At 35.4% G+C, this 18445-nt stretch overlaps 3 protein-coding genes and 3 non-coding genes across 9 annotated transcripts in view; 4 read left to right on the top strand and 2 right to left on the bottom strand.

Annotated features, from left to right (window-relative positions):
• Positions 1 to 245: 245 nt before the first annotated feature.
• LOC111491666 lies at positions 246 to 363 on the top strand. Its single transcript, XR_002719732.1, has one exon. It is a non-coding gene; the product is annotated as a small nucleolar RNA Z107/R87 (small nucleolar RNA).
• Positions 364 to 420: 57 nt separating this feature from the next.
• LOC111491672 lies at positions 421 to 503 on the top strand. The gene has a single exon (XR_002719738.1). It is a non-coding gene; the product is annotated as a small nucleolar RNA SNORD34 (small nucleolar RNA).
• A 1681-nt stretch (positions 504 to 2184) lies between these two features.
• On the bottom strand, positions 2185 to 2275 carry LOC111491668. Its single transcript, XR_002719734.1, has one exon. It is a non-coding gene; the product is annotated as a small nucleolar RNA snoR31 (small nucleolar RNA).
• A 1387-nt stretch (positions 2276 to 3662) lies between these two features.
• LOC111491359 (putative pterin-4-alpha-carbinolamine dehydratase) lies at positions 3663 to 4719 on the top strand. The gene is made up of 3 exons (XM_023140265.1): positions 3663 to 4078; positions 4147 to 4342; positions 4458 to 4719. The coding sequence occupies exons 1-3, from the start codon at positions 3734 to 3736 to the stop codon at positions 4547 to 4549; spliced, it is 633 nt and encodes a 210-aa protein (XP_022996033.1). The 5' UTR covers positions 3663 to 3733; the 3' UTR covers positions 4550 to 4719.
• A 2520-nt stretch (positions 4720 to 7239) lies between these two features.
• Positions 7240 to 11255, bottom strand: LOC111491355. Of its 3 annotated transcripts, none has more exons than XM_023140258.1 (6): positions 10233 to 11255; positions 9937 to 10067; positions 9366 to 9835; positions 8807 to 8940; positions 8640 to 8720; positions 7240 to 8555 (listed from the first exon to the last, which is right to left on the bottom strand). In XM_023140258.1, the coding sequence occupies exons 3-6, from the start codon at positions 9457 to 9459 to the stop codon at positions 7260 to 7262; spliced, it is 1605 nt and encodes a 534-aa protein (XP_022996026.1). In that variant the 5' UTR covers positions 9460 to 9835; positions 9937 to 10067; positions 10233 to 11255; the 3' UTR covers positions 7240 to 7259. The 3 variants fall into 3 exon arrangements, with proteins under 3 accessions (XP_022996026.1, XP_022996025.1, XP_022996027.1); XM_023140257.1 differs by having other exon boundaries at positions 10333 to 11255; XM_023140259.1 differs by lacking the exons at positions 9366 to 9835; positions 9937 to 10067; positions 10233 to 11255 and adding an exon at positions 9291 to 9334.
• A 6353-nt stretch (positions 11256 to 17608) lies between these two features.
• The window catches only part of LOC111491358 (ethylene-responsive transcription factor ERF105-like), a 1203-nt gene continuing 366 nt past the window's right edge, over positions 17609 to 18445 (top strand). The window contains exon 1 of one of the 2 annotated variants that reach the window (XM_023140264.1): positions 17609 to 18426. In XM_023140264.1, the coding sequence (XP_022996032.1) occupies positions 17689 to 18417 (729 nt within the window). In that variant the 5' untranslated portion in view covers positions 17609 to 17688 and the 3' untranslated portion in view covers positions 18418 to 18426. Of the gene's footprint in view, positions 18432 to 18445 lie in introns of both variants that reach the window. The other variant, XM_023140263.1, reaches the window with a different exon arrangement.

Raw genomic sequence — 18445 nt, 5'->3', positions numbered from 1 at the left:
TTTTTTTTTTCCCGAATAGTCCATAAAATTCTCGCTACCGTTGTAACACGAGCGAGGAGCGGGCTATTTTCGTATTTTTATACAAAACTGGGAAGGGGAAGCCCTAATCTGCACTATATAAATCCTCAATCACACGACGCCCTCATTGCCAAAGTGTCTTCGATTTCGATCCAATCTGTTCTTCTCTCTCAACCCTATCTCTGTAATTTCATTTTTGCTTTCGTTGAAAATTAGGCAGTGAAGGAGATCGCAGTGACGACTCAGTAAAATTCAAGCTCAACAGACCGGATTGCAGAGTCCTTTCCTCTTTTTGAAAGAGTGAGAGGGCTTTGCGTGTCGAATACCCCGCTGAACTGAGCGATCTCTTCACTCGCCAATTTTCACGATTCGGTTTGTTGTCTTTTCGTTTTTTTTCCTGAATCAGGCCGGTGATGACTGATATCTTGATTTGCCTACATTGTCTGATAATCTTAATGATTGTGAACAATCTGCTTGAGGCCTGATTTGGATTCCGATAATTTCGTTTTCACTTTTATTTGCTCTGTTTTTCTACACTATGGCTGCGCGTTAACTGTGTTCCTGAGTTTTGTTACACTGATGAAATTTCATTCCATTTTTTTTCTTAGAGATGCTAATATCGAATAAGATATTCGTTATCTTCATTTTGTTCAAACTGCGTTTGCATCTGCAATTCGTATGAATTCAAGGATGAAGCTTCAACTACTTACAAGAAAGTAATGCTTCATCGTGTTAAATACTGGTTTAAATACTATTTCAGTTTTTTTTTTAATCTCCATCATTGTTTCTTGTCTCGAAGCTTTTTAATTTCAACATTCTTTTAATAGTCAATTTTTGTCACTCTTCTTCTATTTAAATGAGTTAATGTTGTTCAATCCATTTTTTTCATTTAGACATTAGGTTTCAGTAACAAAAACGTATTGAAGAGAACTAGATTTTGATCTGTAACATATACGTCTGTTGTTTCATTACTACGTATCGGTATATAAATTTTAATTTGTTTCTTTAACTACGATGATTTAATCATCTTAATTGCTATGTGCAAGACCATTGAAGAGGACGGTCAACAATCCTATTCTCAAACTTCATTTAAGGATTTTATGCGTCCATGCAGAGTTCCTTGAAGTGACCATTTTAGTCGGATGTATTAATATTTTCAACTCCTATTTGTCATTATGAAGCTATTTGTGTCTTTTCACCATGAATTCCTCTGTTGCTAGTTCAAGCAAAGATCGACTCATTGAAGAATTTTACTCCATATATTCAAGAACTTGAAAAATTGTAATTTTGTTTTAACAATTGTGGTGTCGGAGAATTTAGTTCATCATCACAACAATCTTGATAATTTAAAGAACAAAATTTGGAACTGATTGTTGAAGATCTAAAAGATATTTCCAGTCACCTTGTGTATTCAATTTGGTTCTGTGGCCACCTATAAATCAATGTATACCAATTTCTGACGGTTGATATGACGTTCAATATTTCCCCCCCTTTTTTATAACTTCTGGGTCAGAGAAAATATGAAATAGAGAAGCAAACAAAGACTAATTGGAAGAAACTTTTGAAACAATTAAGAATATATTGGAAACAGTGCAACTTAATAATACTGATTGGACTGAGAAAAGGAGGGAAAACTAGATTCGGACGTTGGATGTTGTAGGTTATCTGATTCATTGCATCGTCTTTGCAATGCCATAGAACATAGAAGAAGAAATTTGTAGAAGGTGATGTTTGTTGCTTTAGGAAAGCCTGGGATACAAATTATCAATAGAAGATTTAGATTTTTATTCAATTATTGGTTTGAGTAAATGGGCAAGGCATTGGCTTAACTGTTTAACAGTGTTGCTATCAGTAGCTCTTTCAATGTTCATCGTGACGCAAAATTTGATTGTTTAGAACCAGAGATGTCTATGGGCAAGGAACATAATTTTTTTTCTCAGGATTTGTACCAACAGTGAAATCACGACCATGAGTCTGTTTGGTGATGCTCAGGTTTCTTTGAGATTAAATCTCTTAGTTAGCATCAGGTTTCTTTGCCTAAATCTAGTAAACAAAGCATAGGAATCCAGAAAAACTGTGGGACTGCATAGATCAAGAACTAAGCGTGTACCAAAATCATCTTAAGCATAAAAACGTAGAGAAAGATGGATAGAAAGATCAAGGAATGTAGATTCAGAAGCTAGGAGTAGCATCAGCAGATAATGAATACATTATCTCAGATCAAGTGTTGGATTATTAGAAATTGCTTCATCATCCACTGCTTTCGTCCAAACAATCAAATGCCAGAAAACTACCATGTAAATCACTGGTAAGAGAACTCTAATTTAGTCCACAAGGTTCGAAAAAAATGGCTGTTCACTGCCGGTAACGCGAGGTTCGAAAACAGAATCGGGAAAAATGATTTAACCGGATGGAAAATCAGAAGAAACGCAATAGAACACATAGCATTAAAGATGTTAAGAAATAGAAATAGAAAATAGAATTGGAAAAGATGTTAAGAACACATATCCTCTTAATACTCCCCTCAAGTTGGAGAGTGTATGTCGATCACACCCAACTTGTCCTGATCACACCCAACTTGTCACCCAACTTGTCCTTCAAAAGGTCAAATTGTTGTCTTCCCAGAGCTTTAGTAAAAACATCTGTCAATTGCATTTTTGTCGAAATATAACACGGTTTGATGATTCCAGCTTGTAACTTTTCTCGAACTATATGACAATCTATTTCAATGTGTTTCGTACATTCGTGAAAAACTGGATTGGCTGCTACATGTAATGCTGCTTGATTATCACAATATAATAATGCTGGTTCGGACAGTGGAACATTCAAGTCTTGAAGAATGTATTTTAACCAAGTTAACTCTAAACAAGTATTTGCCATAGCTCGATACTCGGCTTCTGCTGATGATCTGGACACATTAGTCTGCAGAACCCAGAAATAGACCGTCTGGAAGTTCGACAACCACCCCAGTCAGAATAGCAATATGCTTGTAATCTTAAAAAAATCCACCTCAGTCAGAATCGCAATATGCTTGTAATCTTAAATTGTTTTTCAGATGGCAGTAGGAGTTCTTGACCAGGAGTGCCTTTGATGTACCTCAGAACTCGAAGAGCTGCCTCCCAATGTGGTTTCTGGAGTAAACTAGTCTTGAGATATTGCATTTCTTTGAGATCATTGCTTGTCAACAGAATATCATCAATATATATTAGAACTGCAGTGAAAGAGTAGTCTGCTTTGGACTGAGTGTAGCCTGCATTTTGTATGGAGAACCAATTGCGAGAAGCCTGTTTTAATCCATAAAGAGATTTATGGAGCCGACATATTGTATTCTCCCCCTGTCGGCGAAGACCTGGTGGTAAAGACATATAAACTTCCTCGTCTAGATTACCATGGAGAAAGGCATTTTGAACATCCAACTGATGGGTGAACCATTTTCGAGTAGCAGCAACAGTGAGTAAGCAACAAAGTGTAGCAAGTTTCGGTCTTGAGTTTACCTTCAAATACAGAAGATATCGGATAATATCATAACATTGTGGAGAGTCCTATAGAACCTCATTTTGTTTTAAATTAATTATTTATATATTTTATTATTCTGCATACAAGTTTGTGGTTCCCATAAAATCCTATCCACTAGAGCCATAAAGCAAATAAAAGGAACCCAAAGGCCCAGAGCCATTGGTGGTCGCTTCTGGAACTGTGTCCTTATCCATCAACCATGGCCACAACCCCAACCGCCAACTTCCCTCTCCTCCGTCTCCCCCGTCCCCACTCCCGTTTCTCTCTCCCACCGTCACCATCCACCACCCTCCTCCGCCGCAAACTCCGTCCGGCTACAATCAGAGCCGCCGTCGTAGGCGACGGCGACTTCGGCGCCAGAGACCCGTTCCCGGCGGAAATCGAGAGCAACTTTGGCGATAAGGTGATTGGATTTTCCAATACAGAGCACAAGATTCTAATCCCCAATGTCCGAGCCCTAGCTCTTTCTCAGCAACAGTGCGTTCCAATTTCATCCCTGCAGGCTCCAATGCCCGAAGATGAAGCCCAAAAACTCTTGAAGAAGGTAATCATATCTGATTTTTTGATTGTCCGATTGTTCGATTGTTCGATTGTTGATGAAATTTCATATAGGTCGTGGGGTGGAGATTGGTGGATAATGGAAGAGGCCAATTCAAACTCCGATGCTTGTGGAAATTGAGGGATTTCAAATGCTGTGTGGAGTTGATTAATAGAATCTCCAACGCTGTTGATGACGCTAACCATTTTCCAGATATTCACTTGGATCAGCCGAATCAAGTTACGGCAGAGCTCTGGACTTCAGCCATCGGTACTCATTCTTCTCCCTCTTTCAACCACCATCTTATATTAACTTGATTCATTGAGTTTTCATACAGAAATCTATGAGTTTTAAGGTCAGTAATTTTGGGATTTTGAATTTGCAGGAGGTTTGAGTATGAATGATTTTATTGTAGCTGCTAAAATTGATGAGATAAAAACCATAGATCTTGCTGCCAGGAAAAGAGCTTGGGCATAGCTGAATCTCATCTTCATTTTCTTGACAGAAAAATTTTCCCAGGAAAGTTTTCTTCTGAATTTTTGTTTTTGTTAAGGCCTCTTGTATATGAACTGTTTGATGATTTGATTTCTTGGGGCTGCTTGATAAGCAATTAGGATTGGAATTTGATCATTTTAATTTATTTCTAAGAATATAATTACTTTTTAAATGGGGTTTAAGAATTTGAAATACTAATACACTATTTTTTTTTTCTTTAATGGAAAAACATAATGAATGCAAAATATATCTAAAGAAGTTCGTTTTGAAGCCTTCACACTAGAAGTTGTCATGTCACGAATGTGTCAATGCACGATTGAAAATGTACGACCATGACGGTTGGTATATGCACCTGCTATTTGGTATGGAGACTAAATAACATGACGTGTACACGATAGAATTTATGCCCTGATGAGAACTTTGATGGATGAATGTTATGATGATAAGAGTGACACATGGGTCGATTTTCCCTTAAAATTTGTCGTGAGCATATCAACGTATAATTGATAATGTCCGACCGTGACAGTTGGTATATACACCTATTATCTGGTATAGAGTGTAAATGACATGAGAGAATTTATACCTCGATGAGAACTCGAATAGATAAATGTTTGAGATGTGCTGATGTGATGAGATGAGATGAGTGACACGATGATGGTTAGAAATTAAATTCATACCCATCCTTGCACTCTACTTTCATTTATTAATTTTTTAAACCGGGAGAGCAAATATATTTTATTTAAGATATTTAATTTTTAAAAAGAAAAAAGAAAATAAAACACAAATGAATAAATTGATTTTGGGCCGAACCTAGAATCCGAATTGGGCTTTTATCCTGAATAGAGCCCAACACCTGAATCCGGAAAGTCCGGGAACAGAAGCCCTAATTCTACCACTATTTAAACTCACAAAGCTGCTTTAAGTTGTCATCATCGGTTCTCTCTTCCCTTGGTACTCGTCTTCTTTAACTTGGCGGTGATAGCAGCTATACCCTAGCCAATCGTGCTTCGCCTTCGGATGTTCTTCATTTTTATCGTTTCTTAATTACTTTAACAAAGTCTAGATTATCCGCCGCTGTTTTTGAGAGATCGAGTTCTTTTCGTTTAGGGTAGAATATAGCTTTTGATTCATATGTTCTCCCGTATGTTTTGATGCTTGATAGATCGTTTTCGGTTTGTGAGTTTTTTTGAGATCCAGCGATGGATGTATTTCACGTTTTTTATGATGATTTCATGAAAGATCAAGCTCTACAGACCGGAATGCAGGTTTCTATTTGGAATCTTGCGTGTCGATTAATCTCGAAACTGAGCCATCTGGTTGACTTATTTTAAAGATTTCCTGTTTTTTGTTTTGTGTTCTTTCTCATGCTTTTGGGGAGAGTGAAGGCTTACAATGAGGATAAAAAAGCTCCCTCTTCTGAAATTCATTGAAGAGAGTCTGCTGGCAGAATCGAACCTAATAGTCACCATTGCCTTCTGAGTATTGCTATTCTCTTTCCCAGTTTTTCTTCAAAAAATTTAAATTTCCCAATCGCAGTTTTGAAAACTTTTGATGTCTGATTTACCTATCTTATTGTCTCCTGAAGTGTTAATGTCCATCAAGTGATGAAATGAGGAATAATCTTAGGACACCTTCCTACACAGTAAAGCCATGCTGTGGATGAGAACAAATTTCCTTTCTGATGACGACGATGATAATTATAACACATTTCTATCTTTCTAATGAAATAAGCAAAGCATGAACTGAAATTAACTTGTTAGAGCCACTCCACACGATTTGTAGTTTCGAATAACAAGGTTTATTTCTATCTTACTAATGACTTTCTGATATGAAGCTAAGCTCTGCATTTATATCGTTATTTAATCGAAGGTTTATTTTATTCATCGAACATTTAGGCCAACCTCAAATTACATTATCCAACAGCCACTGACTTTAATCGTTACCACCACCCCCTTATCTTCTCAACCATCTAAACACTTTTTGTTCGAACATTACCTACCAAATCTTTACTTTCAACCTTCAACTTGTATCCCCTTGCCGCCAGACTTATACGATTTTTTTCCGGGCAAATCATTGTCAGCATCTTGCCTTTTCCCAGCCACGTACCTGAAAAACCACCACGAAACAACCGCCGCAGCGATGCCGAATCCACCAGATATCAAGAACCCCATGATCAAAAGTGAGACAGTTATTGCCGCCGGGACGAGAACTGGACTGAATATGACAAACAGCGGTGTGGCGATGGCTAGAGCAATGACTGTACCAGTCATTGTGAGGCCGGAGAGGGCGAGGAGGGAGCCGCCAGTTGTGGCTGCGGTAATGGCCTTGACGATTTTGTGGGAGCGGGGTAATTCATCCTTTGTCTGTCGGGCTTTGTAGTGCTGAGAATTACGAGATTCCGCCATTAAAAAATATATGGGTTTTGGTTGAAGAAGAAGAGTGATAAAGGGAGTTTGATTATATAGGGTGGGAAAAGTGGTACGTGGTGAAAAGCTTCTCATTGCATGAATGTGAAGTGGCTTTGTCCATGGACAACTCAATGTTTTAGGTGGCCGACTAACTCTGCCTCTGTTCTTTTCTTGTCAATTTAATTCTTTTTCCGAGAAATATTATTTATCTTTCATATAAGCGCACCCCAGAAGGGTAAAAATCCCATTTTGGGTTTCAAAAACTTAAAAATGTCCCACAAAAATTAAATTAACTTAACATCTGGTTTTCTGTTTACATACCCTATTTTCACACGTCCTTTATTGGGGAACTTCACTCCACGGCGGCGTCGAATCATTTTCCACCAATGCAACTTCTTCCCACAGTTTAGCCCTCTTTGCTCTTTCTTCTTCATGGCTTTCGATTTCCATACATGGCTTCGAAGCCCTTCAGGAAGTGCTTGAAACTTCCCAACTTGGTTATTCCGAGACACACTTCTGATTGTTGTTTTCCTTAGCTTCCCAGTTTTTTCTTCTTTACTTGTTAGTTCTTTCTTATCTGTACGATGGAACACCGTTCTTACTTGCTTCCACATGGAGTTATGACCGTGATGATGATGGTGATGGTGGTGTTGATGGTGCTGGTGGTGGTGGAAGATAAGGCCCAGTTTGTTTCTTAAACTCTTGAACCGTCCTACTGCTCCATTGGACTCTTTCTTCCCATGGCTGAATTTGAATGCTTTTCTTGTAATGTTGCTACTGCTGTTTCCGTACTGGCTACTTGCCTCTGAACCAGTTGCCGTTGGACTGGATTGGTTATCTGGTGAAGAAGAATCATCAGTGGTTTCACTTTCACTGGTTTGTAGTGTTGCCGGACTAGAACAAGAAGCTGATTCTGAGTTTGTGAATTCTGATTCTTGCTGAGCCGCCAGATGTCTTCTGTTATGATGAGTCTGTTCCTTTCTTACTTCTCTGGAGGGATGATGCCACAAAGTTGGCTTCATTACAATACGACCACGAGAATTCTTGCTCCTCTTTTCTTGTATCCAAGTTCGATTCAGTTTCATAGCGCGCCTGGCAGTTGCTTTGGATCCTTCTGGACATCCTGATTTATCCATCAGAGTCGGTGGAAGCACAAGTTCGTGCTGTTTCATGGCCTCGTCCTTGTCTTGAGTTAGAGGTATTCTGAATCCATTCACGAACTTGGAACAATGGTTTGCCACCATCGGCTTAACTTTTTGCTGGTTGAATGACTCATTCCCTTGATTAACAGACTGCCCATAGTAAGCTAATTTAGTTTCACTGATATGGCTTCTTGTATAACGTTGCAGGGATAAAATATGGAGTTCAATTCTTCTGAGTGCTGAATTGATGCCACTTGATAAGTCATTAGCGGCAACATTTGACGCTGAAGCTCTGTCCCTTCGGGGTTTGTGTTCAATCTTCTCTGGATTTGCCATCCTTCTTGCAGTTTGATTATGTTCCATCCATTCAGCAACTTTCTCGTCCAGTGGCTTTGTCTGTTTATCATCTTTGCGTAGAAAGTTGTAAAACGCCAGAGTCTGTACAAACTCAAATAGGGATGCATGTCACTATGAATTGTTGTTTTGTTTTACCGAAGTTTTTATGCAGAATGGAATACAAACCTTCGAGTGAAACTCGAGAAGTCCAGTAGTGGCATCATCGAGCAAATGCTTCAATAAAATCTTTGCCCTTGCACCCACCACCTGCTTTGACAATAAAACCAAAGCTACAATGGGTAAATATTCAACTAGAAAGCACACCCAGACAGTTCTATCTCACAGAGGCTTACAAGTTCTGAATTTGCATCCCGCAAACAGCATTTTAAGAGAAAGAAGTAGAGTTGCCTCAGTGCTAGGAGATCAAGATATAGTTCATCAGCTTCCATCTTGTCTGATAAATTATAGGCCAAAGCTTCCGAATAAACTGAAAAATAAGGTATCAAACTTTCTTCATCAAAACCTATTAAATTAGTAGCAAAATTGTTTAATAACACAGCATTTTTACTTCAAAGCGTCATCTGAAAATGGCCCATAAACCAACCAATAAATCATACAAAATTCAACTAATACAACACCCAAACCATCAAAACCTAGTGATGAACAGATAAAAAGCTTTCAAACATAACACCCAGAAGTCGAAGTTCAACCGATCAAATGCACATCTAAGTTACATCACTTCACCCAAGACAATGTAACAGAATTTATAATATGCAATTGACCCTTTAAAGTAGTAAAAAAAACATTAGAAACAAAGACGTAGTAGATTAACGATTCTTTCTATACCGATTCCGAAATGAAGGGAAGTAAAAGAAGAGTAAGAAGGAAGCAATAAGAAGAATAAATGCTCACAAATTTTATGGTTTCCAGAGTCGTCCTTCTGGTTTTCCTTCAAATTTTCAGTTCTCTTACGGTGTTGGAACAGGCGTTCTGCGTAACAGCGCATGTGTAGACGCCTTCTACAGATGATTATTCTTCTATTTATTTAAGTTGAGATGGCTCATAATTGCGTGTTAAATAATTTTAAGCTACAAACTTGCACTTAATAATTAGACAATTATAATAAAATTTATGTTATAAAATTAATCAGAATCACAACATTTATCCAAATCTAAAGATAATTTATACACCTAACTAAGAGGCCAACTACTCAAAAACATTTTCTTTTACATGTAAGCAATGGAAATAGTTGATATCATGCCAGGATTTTATGTTTGTTTCCTGCACATTTGAGGGGGAAATGTGAGCTTCAAACTGTGTTCTTCGTGATCGAAACTGGTTTCAGAGCCTCCTTGCAAGTCCAAGTTTCTTTGCTTCTTTTACTGAAATACCCATTATTTCATATGAAAAAACAATGATAACAAAGCAGTTCTGATAACATTCTGGGAAGCCAATTATTGTCATGAAGTGCATATAAACTGACCTCAATGGGGAAGAAGGCCGCCTGATCTTTCCTTCGCAGATTTCCAGTCATTGTCTGAAAACGGTCCGTTCTTTTTTGTGATTTTGCCATCTCCAAAACTCAGAGACCTTAGAATGGCTAATGAAGTTTGCCTGGAAGGGTTAATGACAAGATTACAAATAGTAAGAGTTTGAGCACAAGTTCTACTAAACCAAAGCTTTTAGATTCCATCTTTAACAATATAACAAGTTGTATATGAATAGGTCTTATCCCAAAGAATTAAATGCGACTCAAAATAATGAAAGTAAAAAACCAACCTGCAGTACTTTGTTTGCTATAACAAGACACCGCAAGGAGTGAAGATGTAAGAAATAAAACACAGAAGTTATCTCATTAATGACTAAAAAGAAGAATCACCTGCTAAAGCACGGCAATTAATTTCCAATGATTAGTGTTTTGTTTTCCTCTTAGGTTTCGAGATCATCTTGACGTATCCCTGGAGCCGAGCATCTGACAATTTCTATTCAGCTTGTCGCTGTTTTCTCCTGGCTTTCCTCGATAAATATCCCTTATCGCCATTTGAATCCTCAATCTGTACTTTGTCATTCTCATTGTTATCCACAATGTGCATGTCGGAGCTGTTCTTCATCCTCTTCGTCACGCTGCCTTTCTGTTTACCCAATTGTTTGCCTCTTAGGAGTTCCTTAGTCCTCATTTTCAGGCGCTGTCTAGTACTATTCGGCATCTTCCATTCATCCTTGTAAGAGGCCAGCTTTTTCATAGAAACAAACTGATTCAACTCATTGTCATCCAATGCCATGATTTCAGCAGTACTCAATCCATAACGATTAGGTCGTATTTTGGCGTACTTAAACCACGTCTTCAAGTCTCCAATTGTATCCTCAAAATCCAATTTATAATATTCCTCCATCATGGCTTCTTTAGCTTGTGTACAAAGATAGTTTCCGATTCCTCTTCCTTTTTGCCTTGTTCATCCTCACTGCCATGTTCTTCACCCTCTTCTTCATTATCCTCATTACTCAGATCACTATCAATTTTATGTTCTAAACTCCTTTCCTTAGCTGCTAAGAAGCCCGCCCGACTCAGATGACGCCCACCCTTTTGGCAATCCAAGCAACTCGTCCTCTTTTTCAAAATCAGGTTTCTTGATATCATCATCACCTTCATTATCCATATCACTTCCGAACTCAGGAGCATCGTCCGCTTTCTCGTAATATTCTTCACCAAAAGCCACCTTCATCATCTTGTCATACTCTTCTGGATCAAAATCCTCATCTAAATCTTTGACATCCAATAAGCAAGCTTTGTCTTCCCCTATTCCTCACCATCATCATCGCTCCTTCACTTTTAACAACTCTTCCTCACCATCTTCATCATCTTGCACTTCTGCTGCCTCAAAGAATACCTTGCGTATCTCTTCCTGCTCCTTATCATAAATCTCCATGTTTTTAGTCCTCTCATCATCAAATTCGGGGCCCTCTTCAATAAAATGTTTCGCTATCACATCTTTCAAGTACATACTGCTTTTCTTCTTCTCTGTTAAACTACTATTGATGTCATCACTGTCTTTCATGGTTGTCATCATCTGAATCGAAAAGCTTGGCATCTTTCTGTTTAAGGGTCGGATCCTGCTTCTTGACCTTGATTAATGCATTGAAGAACTCCAGGTCCTTCCTAAATTTTTTGCTGTCTTCTTCTTCTTCCTCCGAGGAAGATGTTTCAGATTCTGAGCTTTCAGATTCAGAGTCTTCAATTAGAACTTTCTTCTTTAGTTCCTCTAAGCGCTGAAGATCCTCTCGCTTCTTATTATGCTCAAACTTTTTTTGCATAATCCTGATTAATTTCTTTGAGTTGTCGTCGTTAGAATCGCTCCCATCAAATAGCCGTAGACTCATTGTTTCTGCAACAAGAAAGCACTCAAAATTAGGGTTTACAATGAGTTCAATACATATATATCAGAAGAGAGTGTAAATTGATTCCGTTTGGTACAGTTTTAGAGCCTCAATCCTTAAATGTCATGCAACTTCACCAATAACGAACAACAATCTTGTATCTAAAATTTTCAAAGAGTTGGCCCAATTAGCTTAATTTAAAAAATGCAAATAAAAACCATATATATCAGATTTCCCTCCCTTTTTGCTATTACCCAGAAAAGGGAAGGCACTGTAGCTGATATGTGGAAAACTCAAATAACATCTGGGACTATCCACTCTAGAAGACACTTGACGGATAGAGAAATTGAGGACTGGGCTTGCCTTAATGAGGGTCCTGAGGTGGTTATTCCAAATTATGAGAATTTGGAGAGGCAAAGAGCCTTTTCATCAAAATCTCATAATAATGCTCTTCTTCAAGAGGAGGTTCTGCTTACAAGGACCTATACCCTTCGCTGGGAAAGGACATCATTCCAAAAAGGTTTAGTTTTTCAGTTCAGAACTGAGCCATAAGTGCCTCAATACATTTGACAAGCTTTCAAAGGCATTCTCCTTGGTTCTCTGCAAAAGTGGTGTGGGAACTCAAAATCATCTTTTTATGTGGTGCAAACAGGTCAGATTCTTATGGGACTGTATTCTCCAAGCTTTTGGTTGGCAGGTTATCTTCCCCCTTGGTGTCAGGGACCTTCATCCCGTCTTGTTTGTTGGCCATCCGTTCAAGGAAGAGAAGGATCTTTCACTGAATTTTATCCAGACCTTCTTATGATCATTTCGGATGGAGCGAAACTCGTATCTTCTTGGATAAGGAACAAGACTCACTCTCTTATTACTTCCATCACTTTTCTATCTCTTCAATGCAAATTGAGAGCCTCTTTTGTAATTATAGCTCTACTAATCTTATGGCCAATTGGAACAGTTTTTCGTAATCCTTCTTGAGAAGGAATCAATACAAGAAGAGTAAGATTTGGATTACCCTATTGATCGAATATCTCAAAGCAAGAACACTTGTTTGAGATTCGAATCACTTCACAAGCAAGATCGATCATGTCTAGTTTGAATGATTCATGTTGATCAAATATCTCAAGACAAAAACACTTGTTTGAGATTCGAAACACTCCACAAGTAATATTGATCATCTCAAGCTTGTATGATGCTACATGCAACTTAAATTACATAGAATTGCAAAGAAACTTAGTCATTGGATAAAGAAAAATGTTTCTTTTACTATATTTTCCAAGTCTCCTTCCAAATAAACCTACATGTTTTATATAGCCTCAAAATGAAACTATTAAAGGCGTAAATACTTATGACTAAAATTAACCATAATGTAAATGTAACCTAAATTTAATAGGTAAATGAAACATCGTAACTCTAAATTGTAATCCACCCAAAATTTATATCAATGAGGCTTCATTCTTCTTCAATGTAGCATGAATTGAAATATATTTTGATAATTTCAAATGACACTTTCTTCCCATCTTTATTGAAGTATATTGTATAATTAGATGGGATTTCCTTTTGTAATTTCATTTTAACAGCCAACTATTCCTCTCTTCCTATGTTTATATAAGGTTGAAGTTTTTCTTCCAATGAATCAAGCTAGAAATTAAAAGAGAATTCGATGACTAATTCATGTCCGAATCAGAACAGTCAATCACAAACCACATCCTAATTTGCAGAAAGGCTGTTTCTACTTTCGTTGCTATTCGCATATTGTTATTAAAGAAACAATAAAATAAACAAACAACTCCATTCTTTCATTAGAGAGGTTGTAATCGTGCGTAGTAAGAAGAAAGACATAGATGATGAATGGGAGAATACCAGTAACAACAATGGAATAGTGCTGCAGCGGCACGAAAGGAAGAAAGACGACGGCGACGGCAGCAGTCAACGGGAGAGAGACGGCGGCGACAGTCAGCTGATGAAACGGAGGAGGAGACGCCGTAAAGAAGAATAAATATTAAATGGCGTTGAGCATAGAAGGTAGAAATAATAAGGCTTTTCTCTTTCTTTTAATTCCTTTTTATTTTATTTTACAAAGTGGGCTTATGGGCTGGGCTTTAACACACACCACGTGGGCTGATTTTTTAGCCTTTTTTTATTTATACTAATTTCAATTTTAATTTAATCATATAAATTTAATTATCTTTGAAATTTTCCTTTTTTTTTTTATTTATTTATAAATATTTTACTTTTTCTTAAATTAAATAAATACGAAATTATTTTTTGGGTTTGTACTTAGTTCAATTTATCTAATGACCACTCACTTATTAGGTTATTCTCAATTTGATTTTTTTATTTTTTTTATTTTAATAATTTACTCCTACTCATCCTTATATATTTTTTACTCTTTTATATATATATATATATATATATATATATATATATATAATATTTTATAATAAAGAAAAAAAATAGAATTACAACTCAACCCTAATTTTAAAATGTAATATTTTTTATTTATAAATATTTGATATTTGAATTTTATAAAATTTTAATTATTACTTTAACATGGACGCAGATAAATAATATTTTTTAAATAAATTAAAAGAATCAGACATCTCAACCTAATCCAACTCAAAATGAGAGCTCGATTGGGTTGTAAACTCTATTCAAATTAGTCGAGTCAAATTTCGAGTTAGTCCAAAAAAAATTCAACCCACCCAACCTTTATTCTACTAAATAATAATATAATTATTTTCTTATCATATTTATACATTATAGTATAAACAAGTTCGACGTTGATACGACACCTTTTAAGTGAACGAAAAAAATGAAAATTTATATAAAAAATAATAATATTAGGACAATAATAATTTATTGCATGAATTAGAATAAGGTATGAATAAAAATTAAGGATATTGAATAACTTTCCATTATTGTGACCAAATAAACAACCATATATTATAATATAAAGTTTTTGGAAGCGCTAGAAATTTCAAATTGTTTCTAGAATGAATTGAATTTTAAATGTAAGGTGGAATAATATTTATCATAATGGGACAAAATTCGTACACATTTGAGAATTAGAGTTACTTTATAATTTAAATACTCCAACCTTCTGGAGGCCGCCAAGTTTTGAGCCGACCATGTAATCTCATATTTTAAATATAATTATTTATTATCTAGAAAGTAATTTTTTAAATTTTATATTAAACTTTTAATTAAATATTTAAAAATAAATAAATATTCAAGTAAATTATGGAAATTATTTATGATAAGTTTGGTAGTTTCATTATTATTTAATAAGAGTACTCGAACAATTAAATTATGTTTAAAAAATGCTGAAACCCTAACCAATCCCGAACATCATAACTATTAGCTATTATTTAATTTAATATTGCTATTTAAATAATGAATGGAGGGGTTGATGCCATCATTTTCAAATGTTGTCCCTCTTGGCTCAATAATTATTTATTTTTGTTATCCTAAGTTTTTTTTAATAATAATTATTATTTAATACGGTCGATAAAGCTTATGAAATGGGCATAGGTTAGGTTGCATTATTGATGGCTTTTTGTAAAGGGAACCAAGTTGTTTAACTTTACAATCTGTATAGCAAATTGGATTAAGTCATGGCCTTGGTTGGTTGCACCCAAATTAAATAACAAAATGTTTATAATATTCTTCGTTATTAATAAAATTTTAAATTCTAATTTATTATTTATATTTTCTTAAAAGATAATATCAATTTGAACGTAACTCACTCAATACCATTTCTAGTTGTTGAAGAGTTTTGAGTTGAAGTGTCGGTATAATTTTAAAAATTAAAAATAATAGTTTTAAAAATAATAAAAATTCTTAGTTATTAATAAAATTTTAAATTCTAATTTATTATTTATATTTTCTTAAAAGATAATATCAATTTGAACGTAACTCACTCAATATCATTTCTAGTTGTTGAAGAGTTTTGAGTTGAAGTGTCGGTATAATTTTAAAAATTAAAAATAATAGTTTTAAAAATAATAAAAGTCGAAAATGATAATAAACAAGTATTCATACATCAAAATATAGTCCCATTAAAATATCAAAACAAATGTTTAAAAAAATTATAGGTTAAATGGGTTATTTTTTAAGTCGTTGGTAATACCATTTCAAAGATTACGGGCTTTGATTTTATCTAAATGATGGTGTTAAGAATTTAGCGTACTTATAAATTTAATGTGTTAGACGAACACGACTCTCCACAATAGTATGATATTATCCACTTTGAGCATAAACTCTCATGACTTGCTTTGGGCTTCCCAAAATGCTTCATACCAATGGAGTTAGTATTCCTCACTTATAAACCTATGATCATTCCCTAAATTAGCCGATGTGGGACTTTCATAATCCAACAAAATGTTAAAAAGATAATTGTTCAACGATAATTGAAACGTACTCTTATGTTCGTGATGAAACTTGGACCAATAAAATGATTTCAAAATCATATTTGTTTAATAATTTTTTTTTCTTGAATAGAAAATTAATTGATGAAGATATGCTTACACGTATTTTTATGGAAACATTAAAATAAAAATTTAGAGCATAAATATAAATGTGAAAGTTAAACATAGAAAAAAAAAATATTTAGAGAGAATATTATTTATAATTCAGAAAAAAATGTTAATTAGAGAAAAATGAAAAGAAAGTTAGAGGTGAAGAGATAGATTTTTAAGAGAAAAAATTAATAAAAAGAAAAAAATTTAAAAAGATAGTAAAGTTAAGAGAGTAATATTAAAATAAATTATTATGGAGATTTTTTTAAAATAAATTATATCGAATTGGTTGTTTGATACTTAAATTTCAAAATATAACTTTGTACTTTTTAATTTTGATCCATTTTTAATTATTTGTATTAGTTTTCTATTAATATTATAATTAAATTAGTTATTATTATTATTATTTATAATTATTAAAATTAATTAAAAAAATTACATTATAATTAATTAATTGGAAGTTAGCATTCATTATTCAAAGGTAAAGGTAGATATGTCAATTTTATCTACAGGGATCCGCTCTAAGGGAAGAGGAGATTCTATTAGACGAGAAATGAAAGAGAGATGTTCATTTTACTGCAAGGATCCACTCGAAATGAAGAGGAAATTTCCTATTTAGACGGTAAATGGGAAATGGAGTGGAAAACATTTTTTACCGATTAGATAAATTGGACCAAAGACGGGAATCCAATTCCTTACCCTACCCCTTCCTTTAATATATACATGTTTTTTTATTAAAAAATAAATTAGTTAATTTTAACCCATTATAATATTTAAGTTAAAAAAAAAGTGGTAGACTGTAATATTAAAATTAATGTTAGAAATTAAGTTGGTAGGATATATTTAGTATGATTTCTTTTTTAAAATTTATTTAATAAAAGTTATATCAGAGACTGAACAATTTAAAAATAACTATTTTTTATTTTTTAAGGGAATAATAAACGAAAAAAGATTGGAAATTTCATCTTCTATCTCCACAAGAATAAATGAAGTTAAAATAAAATTAAAAATATAATATTTTAAAATCAAATAAAAACAAACTAAAAAAATATAAAATATGAATATAAAAGACTTAATAAATATACTGAAAACTTTGGACTAAAAAGACGATTTTCTCGCTGAATTAAAATCGTAAGAAGCTCCCCCGAAATCACACATCAGGCATGGACCCCGCATGAAAATACCATTTTACCCCTGGTTCATCATTTCCTCTCCCCTTCTCAGAGTCTTCTCAGGAGCCCCCTTTCTGAATCCCTTTATAAACTCTCCTTCCTCACTCCAGATTTTCCACTCAAAAAATTCTTCTTCTTCGTCTTCTTCTTCTTCAAATTTGAACTTCGTCAATGGCTTCCGGCGACGACGCTTCGACCTTAGATTTCATCAGACAACACCTTCTCAGCGACTTCAACTCCATTGAAGCCTTCGCTTCAAATCTCGATTTCATCAACAATAATGGACTCACACCTCAAATCCCCGCTGCCCCTTCAAAGATCGGTCACCGCCGTCCCTCTCTCAACGTCATGATTCCACCCAAGACCCACTCTGTCCAATCCCCTGCGGCAGCGACGGCGACGGTTACGACATCTTCTGATGTAAAATCCGATGTGGGTCTGAGTCAGCATTACAGGGGGGTTCGCCGGCGGCCATGGGGGAAGTTTGCAGCGGAGATTCGGGACCCTAACAAACGTGGAGCTCGTGTTTGGCTTGGAACTTACGATACCGCAATTGAAGCTGCCAAAGCTTATGACAGAGCTGCTTTTAAGATGAGAGGAAGTAAGGCGATTTTGAATTTTCCTCTTGAGGCTGGAAAGGAAGCAGATGAGCCGCCGTCCACGGCAGCTGTTGGCCGGAAAAGGAGGAGGGAGAGTGAGGTTGGGGAAATGGAGAATAAGTTTGTGAAGAAGGAGGAGGAGTCGTCGGAAACAAATGAAATCGGAGTTCCGGCGGCCATTTGTCCTCTAACGCCGTCTTGTTGGGCGCCGGTTTGGGACAATGATGGGAAGGGGATTTTCAGCGTGCCGCCGTTATCGCCTCATCTGTTAATGGGATATCCTCAATGCACCGTCACATAAAATTTCTGCAAAAAAAAAAAAAAAAAAA

This window comes from Cucurbita maxima, unplaced genomic scaffold, assembly GCF_002738345.1.
Source record: "Cucurbita maxima cultivar Rimu unplaced genomic scaffold, Cmax_1.0 Cma_Scf00016, whole genome shotgun sequence".
Classification (NCBI taxonomy): Eukaryota; Viridiplantae; Streptophyta; class Magnoliopsida; order Cucurbitales; family Cucurbitaceae; genus Cucurbita; species Cucurbita maxima.
This window is presented reverse-complemented; position numbering and strand designations above follow the sequence as displayed.

What these genes read in the sequence shown, in the direction of transcription:
- LOC111491359 (XM_023140265.1), top strand. Translation starts at nt 3,734, where the DNA reads ATGGCCACAACCCCAACCGCCAACTTCCCTCTCCTCCGTCTCCCCCGT. An exon ending in CCCAAAAACTCTTGAAGAAG is followed by an intron (nt 4,079 to 4,146) that starts GTAATCATATCT and finishes AATTTCATATAG; the next exon opens with GTCGTGGGGTGGAGATTGGT. An exon ending in GCTCTGGACTTCAGCCATCG is followed by an intron (nt 4,343 to 4,457) that starts GTACTCATTCTT and finishes TTGAATTTGCAG; the next exon opens with GAGGTTTGAGTATGAATGAT.
- LOC111491355 (XM_023140258.1), bottom strand. Translation starts at nt 9,459, where the DNA reads ATGCGCTGTTACGCAGAACGCCTGTTCCAACACCGTAAGAGAACTGAA. An exon ending in CTCTGGAAACCATAAAATTT is followed by an intron (nt 8,941 to 9,365) that starts GTGAGCATTTAT and finishes CTTATTTTTCAG; the next exon opens with TTTATTCGGAAGCTTTGGCC. An exon ending in GGGATGCAAATTCAGAACTT is followed by an intron (nt 8,721 to 8,806) that starts GTAAGCCTCTGT and finishes TTGTCAAAGCAG; the next exon opens with GTGGTGGGTGCAAGGGCAAA.